The sequence below is a fragment of the Trematomus bernacchii genome, unplaced genomic scaffold (genome assembly GCF_902827165.1).
Source record: "Trematomus bernacchii unplaced genomic scaffold, fTreBer1.1, whole genome shotgun sequence".
Classification (NCBI taxonomy): Eukaryota; Metazoa; Chordata; class Actinopteri; order Perciformes; family Nototheniidae; genus Trematomus; species Trematomus bernacchii.
This window is the reverse complement of record NW_022987610.1, coordinates 345324-355024: the sequence shown is the minus strand read 5'-3', so window position 1 is coordinate 355024 and position 9701 is coordinate 345324. Positions and strand designations below refer to the sequence as shown.

Here is a 9701-nt window from a genome sequence, read left to right as displayed (position 1 = left end):
GTCAAAGCATTAATTCATGGTTGTTACTAACCGGTATCAGTATGTTGTTACTTCGGCATCATTTAGAAACGTGTATTACAATTTAATCACGGTAAAATATGTTCATTTGTTGTAGTTGTAGCTCCCGAGCCAGCGCGTCTTGTTTGAATGATGCGAGTAAACACAGCTGGCAGCCGCGGTGAACCTCCAAGGTTCAAGGTTCAAGGTTCTTTATTGTCAATCTGACATAGCTACAGAGTAATTATGCAGTTGAAAATCTTATGTCACAGGCTTCTCCAACAATGCAACATAATAACATAACATAATAACAATAAGAGCAAGAGCAATACAAAAATAGTAATAGTTATAAAAATGAAATAAAGTTATGATGTGGAATAGTGCAGTATGAGTCTATATACAAGTTATTGGAATGATATATATATATATTAGGTATTAGATACATACTACTGAGTAGCAGTTGAATGTTTGATGTTGTTTCAACAGTTCAATTGTTTAACAGTCTCACTGCCCGCGGGAAGAAACTGTCTCCGAATCTTCTTGTCCTTGCCCGGATGCTGCGGTAACGTCTGCCAGACGGCAACAGAAAGAACAGTTTGTGGCTGGGGTAATGGGGGTCTTTGATAATCCGTAGTGATTTCTTCCTGAGCCGCTGGGAGTAAAGGTCCTCCATGGATGGCAGCTCCGTCCTGGTGATGTGCTGTGCAGTTTTCACCACCCTCTGTAAAGCCTTACGATCGAGGTCGGTGCAGCTGCCGTACCAGGCCGTCATGCTGCCAGTGAGGATACTCTCTATCGTGCACCTGTAGAAGTTGCAGAGTATCCTGGAATCCATTTTGAACCTCCTCAGCCTGCGGAGGAAGAAGAGCCGCTGTCGAGCTTTCTTGGTGATGGTGGTGGTGTGAAGAGACCATGTCAGGTCCTCAGTGATGTGGACCCCAGCGTTTAGAGCGATGCGATAGGAGCGATTAGAGCGAAGCGAATAGTCGCATCGCGTCCGGTGTGAACGCAGCATAATAAGCTTTATATTTGTATAGTACTATTACAAGAATTGTAGCCAAACTGGCTTCACAGCAGTTCAATAGACAGATTAGTATAACATGACAGGATAAAAGTAATGTAGAGGAGCAGCTACATTTCAACACATATATCCACGAAGATTAATCCATGAAGACTTGTGACTCGGACTTGTGACTCGGACTTGACTTGGACTCTTCTTATGGCGCGTTTCCACTACACGGCCTCGCTCGGCCCCGCTCGGTATGGCTGGGCCTCGTTAGGACTGGCTCACTTTATGGCGCATTTCCATTACAGTTTAGGAACTGGGGCAGTATCTATAGTAACGCAGTGTAGGCGGAGCCGTGACGTGATCTTCAGAGGACCCCAGAAAAACAACACAGCCGTTAGCTGTTAGCACTCAGAGCTCACAGCTCCTCATATATGTTCAGAAACTAGACAAAAGTTAAACAAGTACAAACCACAGACTGCCTGTGTCATGGTGAATACAGTCGCTGCTTTATTTATGTCTGTATAGGCCGTTGTTGTGAGTGTGGACGGTCGGAGCATATACTGCGTTAGCTTAGCCAATCTCCATTTAGAAAACAAGCATTTTAAAAGGTTTTTCCCCTGCCGTCTGTCTGCAGACTTGACAAAGCATTAATTCATGGTTTTTACTAACCGGTATCAGTATGTTGTTACTTCGGCATCATTTTGAAACGTGTATTACAATTAAATCACGGTCAAATATGTCCATCTTGTTGTAGTTGTTGCCCCCTTGCCAGCGACGCTCTCTCTAGTTTAGCATACTCAGCCCGACTCAGCCTCGTTGTCTCTGGCCCTGGCCCCACGATTTTATGAGGCCAGAAAAACTGTGAATTAGGACCCGCCGGCCGGTACTAGGCCAAGTGGAAACGCAACCACAAACGGGCCGCTGACGTCACAGCCCTCATAAACCGGGCTGCGGGCTGTAGTGGAAACGCGCCATTAGGTGACTCGGACTTGGACTCGGACTCGAACACAGGTAATGATGACTCGGACTCGGACTCGACTCGGACACTCCTTGGGTGACTCGGACTTGGACTCGGACTCGACTCGGACACTCCTTGGGTGACTCGGACTTGGACTCGGACTCGATTACGACTCTCTCTTGGTGACTCGGACTTGGACTCGGACTCGAAGAGTGGTGACTCGAGAGTGACTTGGACTCGTGAATTGGTGACTTGACTACAACACTGCTCCACTGAGACAGCTAACTGTGTCTTTGTGGAAAAGGTTAAATGTATGTTGGACACGAGCCCATATGTAGGTGCTGTCTTCCTTGATCTCAGGAAGGCTTTTGACACTGTTGACCACCAAGTGCTCCTTACAAAGCTGACGTATTTCAATTTTTCGGCAGATTCTATACAGTGGGTTGAGTCTTACTTATCTAACAGAAAACAGTGTGTTTTGGTCAACGGCACCAAATCCCCCTACCTTGTGAACCCTGTTGGGGTTCCACAAGGTTCCATTCTTGGACCATTACTGTTTTCTCTGTACATTAATGACTTGCCTAATGTATGTCCTGAGTTGAATGTACAAATGTATGCCGACGATGCTGTCATCTTTGTACACGGGAAGAACACTGAAATAATCTCATGTTGTCTCTCAAATGCTTTGGACAAGGTTCAACACCGGCTGAACAACATTAGCTTACAGTTAAACGTAAAAAAAAACAGTATGCATGATGTTCAGTAAACGACCAGTCAAAATCGAAGGATCCAACGTGTTTTTAAACGGAGCAGAACTAGAACTAGTCTCCCAGTTAAAGTATCTTGGAGTCATAATGGACTCGAACTTGACTTTTAAGAAACATATTAAGAAAGTATCCAATACCATTAAATTCAACTTGCAAAATGTTAAACAAATTAGACCTTTCTTATCTGTCAATGCTGCAAAGTCATACCTTCACTGTATGATTCTATCCCACATTGAATACTGTTTGACAAACTGGTCGTTTGCTTGTGCCACCAACCTGAAACCCATAGAACAGCTGTACAAGAGAGCTATCAAGGTGTTTGACAGAAAGCCTTATTCATACCACCACTGGACCATCCTTGATAAACACAATTTCTTGAGTTTTGACAATTGTAAGTCTTTTAAAAGTATGTGTTTTTTTATAAATGTTTACATGGACTGGCCCCCCCTCCCTTAGGGGAATTCATCCACAGAAAACACACTGGACGCTGCACTAGGTCAGAAACCAGAGGAGACTGGGGTCCACCATAGACGGACCACTTTTGGACAAAATGTCCTCTCCATTAAAGGCAGCTCTTTGTAGAATAGCCTCCCAACTGAGATACGGGATTGTCCCACTCTCAATAGTTCAACTCAAAGAATGGTTGAGAAACAAACAGACGTGCAATCACCGCTAAATGCACTTTAACACAGGTATGTCCTCTTGCCCTTTATGCATCTCTTGTATCATCTCTTGCACTTAATATGTCGTTGCTGCTATAGTGTACTGCCAGGTGGTAAATACGTGTGTGTGCTGCTCTTGCTCTTTTGCATATCATATAGGCCTATTTATTTTTTGGTATGTTTACAAATGTCATGTTCTTATGTTGTATGTCAGGGACTACGGATGGAAATTAGCTCAAAGCTAAAAATCCGGCATATTTACACTTGAAGCATTATTTGTCTAAAGTGTTCATTAATGTGCATTGTCCCTATTCAAATAAACGATTAAATGAGAAATGAGAATATAGCTTTCCGCTCGCCTATTGCAGGTGATGCAAACGTCAATGAGAGCGCCTTTCAGAGTGACATCAGGAAGAGCCAATCGCTGTCCAAGGAGAAACGTCATTCAGAAGTGGACCAATGGAGTGAGAGCGAGCTGAGGGAACAGTTGTTGAAGTTGTACTGGTTTTGCTTTAGTTAGCCACCGAGGTTTTGTTACAATGCAACTGTTAATGAACAAAACTTCAGTGCTTTGGATATTTTAGAATCCGATGCTTTTGGCGATGGGGTCACTGAAGCTCAACGTTGGACAAGAGAATTCAGCGACAGCGGCCACAGTGGAAGAGGTAATAGCCTACTGAGGTTATTTCAAATTTAGTGAGCTACATTAGCTTTACCTAGCTAGCCTGTTAGCTTTAACCTGTTGGCCTATTTTGACTGATCAAGTACGTTTTTATTCTTTGCTCTCTGGCTTATTGCGCGTCCGATGTTTTTTTGTAATCTGACGTGACTTAAGTTTTGTGTTAGTTTAGGTGTTCGCCCCAATGGTAGCAACAAGGGGACGTTGCTAAAGTTAGCAGTCCTGTTAAACTAGCACGTTAGACCACTAGCTAACTCAGCAGGCGTTAGCAGGGATGGGCAGTTGGGCACTGGAAGATAAATACAGATAATAAAATGTACTTTTATTGATCCCAGTTTAGGAATATATTTTGGCACAGCAGCATGTAGACAAGCTTTGCTAATTAACTAAAAATGAAATAAAAATACAAAACAAACAAACAGGAAATATATATATGTACAGACAGTATTAAAACAAATAACCAAACAGAACAGTACATATTGTTATCTACTATCAACAGTGAAATATGTACCTAGAGTATCTCTATTGAATACACAATATACAGATTAACATATAGAATTCAAGTCAGTGTGATTTGATAGGCCAGCCCATAACTCTCAACATGTAAACTAATTACATTATAAGTTAACAAGTAATTACAGTTTAGAATAGATTTAGATGCACAAAGTACAATATATACAAATAGGTGAAGGGTTATTGAAGAGGAGATGTGGTTAAGAAAATGTGATTGAAAAATGTGTGCTGACATATAATGTTGTATATTAAAAGTAGCTAGTGACATATTACACACAGGGTAGATAGATAGAATTGGGAGGGATGAAACCCTCTTGAATGGTCACACATGCAGAGCACACAGCACACACAGTGACATTTGTTCTCTGCTTTTAACCCATCCTAGTACCAGGAGTCTAGTACCAGGAGTCTAGCACCAGGAGTCTAGTACCAGGAGTCTAGCACCAGGAGTCTAGCGCCAGGAGTCTAGCACCAGGAGTCTAGTACCAGGAGTCTAGTGCCAGGAGTCTAGCGCCAGGAGTCTAGCGCCAGGAGTCTAGCGCCAGGAGTCTAGCGCCAGGAGTCTAGCACCAGGAGTCTAGTACCAGGAGTCTAGTGCCAGGAGTCTAGTGCCAGGAGTCTAGTACCAGGAGTCTAGTACCAGGAGTCTAGCGCCAGGAGTCTAGCACCAGGAGTCTAGTACCAGGAGTCTAGTACCAGGAGTCTAGTACTAGGAGAAGTGGGCAGCTATTGTACAGCGCCCGGGGAGCAATGGGAGTGAGGGGGGGAAGGGGGATGTCCGGAAACTGACACTTAAACAGTTTAGGCTAATATACATCATTGTGACACTTATCATAGCTTAATAATATATGTTTGTATTTACAGATGTGAAAATATAATGATGACATTCATAATCTGGACATAAAATATGGTGTAAACCAGTAGGCAAAAAAGGAAATATGAAGATAGGAAATCCTGTGCAGATGTATCCATCACTCATGGTAGCATGAGTCGGGTCAAACCCATTCTGATGGTTCCGACTAAATTGAGAAAAGTGGCTTGGTAAGCACTTCTGAAAAGCAGTGATGACTGAAAGTGGCACATTGAATGTAATCACACCGGCTGCTTGGCTGTATTAAAGGGGACCTATTATGCAAAATCCACTTTTTCATGTCTTTTATACATAAACATGTGTCCCCTCTGTGTAAAGAGATTCTGGAAGTTTCAGGAAAAAAGATTCCCTCACTTTCTGTCCTGAATCGAGGTCGCGTTAACCGAATATTCGTTTCCAAACCTAACTTTGCCGAACAGATCAACAAAGGTATTTGCTTTACGCTGTGCGCGCTCCCGCGAGGTGCTGTGGGCATGCATAACACGGCGCTAACAGTTCACGAGCGTGCTCTCTCCCTATTACAAAAATTGTGTTCAAATCTTGAACTTTGTATGGTACAGCTGAAAACATGATTCAATTATTTATCAAGTAAATATAAAATCATTAGTGCCACTTTATAGAACAAATCAGGAAAGTCTTTTGACAGATTATTGCCAAATAAGATATTGGGGGTTGCCATGATCCTAGTGTATGATAATATTTAATATAAAAAAAGGGGGTGATGCTTTATATCATGATGGTAAACGTAATATTATTTTCATAAGAAAACATTTATAATGTGTTTGCTTTGCCAAAGAGTGTAATGGTCAGTCTTATGTTTAGTATGATGGTGTCTAATTGCTGCATGTTGTTTGCGTAGCTTGTGACGAGTGCTATGTGTCGTGTTTACAGGCTCTGGTGTGCCAGGGAGTGAATAACCAGAGCTACATCTGTGAGTCGGGGCACTGCTGCGGAGAGACTCAGTGCTGCAGCTACTACTATGAACTGTGGTGTGAGTGGCCCCCTCCTCTTCATTCTGACCACCTGAATGGGTTCTCATCAGGACACCTATTAAATGATGTGAAGCAAAAATAGACAGGACTAAAAGTACATTTAATTACATAAATGTGTCCATAAAAAAATCCATGCTGCTCATACAATGTGCATTTACTATATTTAACTTAATCCAACACATATTACACATAAGAGTGAATCTTCTGCAAAGGGATGAGGAAGCAGAACAAGGAGCTGTTCCTGTGTCTAATCTGAACCTGTTCTGCATAATCTTCTCTCATTAAAATTGCAGATGGGTGCTTTTGTAACATAAGGACTCCAAATGTATCAGGGCAACCTCTGCTACTTTATCAGGTTTTAAGGTTACGTTTGTTAAGTCAATGAACAACCAAGCCCAGCTGAGACCCAGGTGGAAGTTATAGTGTATAGTATAGCAGTTTGGTAACTAATACAGCATGGGTCGGCAACAGGCGGCCCACAGGCCATTGGTGGCCCACCAGCAATAATATTTGGCCCGGAAAATTAGCTTTGTTTTGAAAGAAAAGTTTTGGCTCATCGGACATTTATGAGAGAAAATCCCTAATGTCCGAGTGCAAGTGAATGCAGCAGAAGACTCGATCCTTGTAACCCCTCCCCCGGCCCTGGCGCGATCATTGGAAATGTGATTGGCGGCGATTTCATTTGAACTGGACGGTGACAGAGAAGAGACTGTCAAGTTTGGCTGTACTCAGCTTTGAATCAAAACGCACTAAAGCTGTTGATCTTAATAAGTTAGTGAGGCGTTTTGCTGAACAAGATGGTAATCGCCGCATTCAGCTGTAATCAAGTCAACTTGATGCTCTGCTCACGGATGAGCATACAACACTGTTAAGATGATGACCTTACGTGTGTAAATATATTTTTTTCTTTGTGGGGGTCTGCCCCCAAAAAACAGTTTTAAGTCCTGAGAAACTCAAATCAGACGGTGTGTCAAACTAATCCCAGCTACATTTTTTTTACCACTTTGATTGAACTAGGCCATTAGGTAAGGGCTTTCCACTGGATAATAACTGTAGCAATTTTAACAATCAATTACTTAAATGAGCCTTTGATTATGTTCTGGCCCGCCATCTAGTGGCTCAGAAATGTTTTGGCCCAAGGCCAAAGTTACTTGCCGACCCCTGTAATACAGGGTGGCAGATCTCACTACTTGCCACAGTTGAACTTGTTTTTCAGCGCTGAAGCAAAGATCCTTTGTGTATTCAAAATACTTTGTACATGGCACCATTGTGAAGACGTGTTAAGTGTGTTTGGTGGATGTGCTGTGGGCTCCCTGCAGGGTTCTGGTTGGTGTGGACTCTGATCGTCATCCTCACATGCTGCTGTGTTTGTCAGCACTGGCGCTCTAAGCAGCGCTTCCAGCAGCAGCGGCGGCAGAACGAGATCAACCTCATCGCCTACAGAGAGGCTCACAACAACTCCCAATTGCCCCTCTATCTCAGTAAGAGCTGCCTCCACACATTCCACTCAGGGACAGCAGAGGTGGGAGGAGTACTCAGATCTGCTACTTGAGAAAAGTAGAAGTATCAGAGTGTAGGAATACTCTGTTACTCTGCATTCAAAATGTCACTCAAGTAAAAGTATAAAAGTATTCTCATCAAAGTATACTTAAAGTAGCGACAGTAAAAGTAGTCATTGTGCAGATTGGTCCATTTCAGAATAATATATATGATATGTTTTATAATGATTGATCATGAAAGTGTTCTCAAAGCTGGTAAAGGTGCAGCTAGTTTGAATGACTTTGTATACTGCAGGGTAGCTTGTGAATTTACTCCAGGAGGAACTAAAGTCTGATTTAACACTTGATTATATTTCACATCATTCATCCACATCTGTAAAGTAACTAAAGATATTAAATACATGTAACCTCTAAATTCTCTGGCTTTCTAGTTAGAGCGGAGCACGACTCCTGACTTTTCCTTGTGTTTTTATTTTTATTTTTATTTTGTTTTTTATATATATCTGTTGTAATTTATTGTCGTTTATTGTGATTGTAGTAATGTGTTTTTATTACATGTACAGCACTTTGGCTCGACCAAAAATCGCTTTTAAATGTGCTATATAAATAAAACTTGATTTGATAAATTGTAGTGGAGTAGAACTAGAAAGTAGCAAACAATTAAACTCAAGTAAAGTACAAGTATCTCAAAATTGTACAGTACTTATACTTAGTAAATATACTTAGTTACTTCCCACCTCTGATTGTTAGTCTGTACCTCAGGAGTAAATCTGATCTCTGATCAGGACGATGTTGAGTGTGCCTTTCTGTTTGACCTGACTGTACTCTGGGGTGTGTTATTGTCCAGGATTCCTGCCCACCTACCTGCTGCCGGCCTATGAAGAGGTAGTGGACCGGCCTGTCACCCCCCCTCCTCCCTACACACCCCTGCAGTCAGCCCCCCCGCCCACAGACCCTGCTGAGGACTCTCCTTGCCCCAACCTCAGTGTCTCTGTTTGCAGTGATGCTGATACAATGCTGCCTCCAGAGGTCCCACTCAGCCCCCTCCACAGCGCCTCTCCCCCCAACAAGGACTCGACCCCGGGCAGGTACCGGCGCTTCACAGGGGATTCTGGGATTGAAGTGTGCGATGGCCAGGAACTGTGGGATCAGCACAGCTTTATAGAAAGAGAAGTAACGGAGGAAGAGGGGGTGGGGAAAATGGAGGAGCCATGTGATGGATTTGAACAAAGCCATGTCAGCGGTGCGGTGCTTCACAGACACACAGAGGTGGAAACAGAGCCACAGCCTCACAGCTAATGCTAGATAAAGACACACAGCAGACACTGATGCAGGACTGAAGCTGTGTGCTGAGCAGGTGTGTGGGACAGGCCTGGAGACAAATGAAAGGCAATGATACACACATTGCCCTATTATACCATTAAAGCTTGACCAACTGAAGCTTTGCAGATTCTGATACTTTGCTTTTTCTTTTTTTAAACAATAAACTATGTAACACATATTTGTACATTTACATGAAAACGTATCATGAACACATTTATTTCTGAAAGAATTGCAACCAATACCAAGCAGAAGTTAGAGTATAACATTTATTTGAGATTGTGGCTCATACACTGATACTGTAAATGGGTGGTGAGCTGATGTCAGCCTGTTGTCTAATGCTAGCTATATCAATAACCAGGACTCTTCAGCATCAATGTGATCAAGTACTTCAAGTGTCTATTAGCCCAATCAGACGATCCCAGCAGGTGTTG

The 9701-nt window shown here is 42.7% G+C and overlaps 1 protein-coding gene across 1 annotated transcript; it reads left to right on the top strand.

Moving 5' to 3' along the window:
• The first annotated feature begins 3855 nt into the window (after positions 1 to 3855).
• wbp1la (WW domain binding protein 1-like a) lies at positions 3856 to 9468 on the top strand. Its single transcript, XM_034131967.1, has 4 exons — positions 3856 to 4058; positions 6348 to 6447; positions 7768 to 7929; positions 8795 to 9468. Exons 1-4 carry the CDS (start codon positions 3984 to 3986, stop codon positions 9244 to 9246), a joined length of 789 nt encoding a protein of 262 aa, XP_033987858.1. The 5' UTR covers positions 3856 to 3983; the 3' UTR covers positions 9247 to 9468.
• The last annotated feature ends 233 nt before the right edge of the window (positions 9469 to 9701 follow it).

Coding starts and splice junctions, on each gene's coding strand:
- wbp1la (XM_034131967.1), top strand. CDS start 3,984: ATGCTTTTGGCGATGGGGTCACTGAAGCTCAACGTTGGACAAGAGAAT. Junction 4,059..6,347: donor CAGCGGCCACAGTGGAAGAG/GTAATAGCCTAC, acceptor TCGTGTTTACAG/GCTCTGGTGTGCCAGGGAGT. Junction 7,930..8,794: donor CCAATTGCCCCTCTATCTCA/GTAAGAGCTGCC, acceptor GTTATTGTCCAG/GATTCCTGCCCACCTACCTG.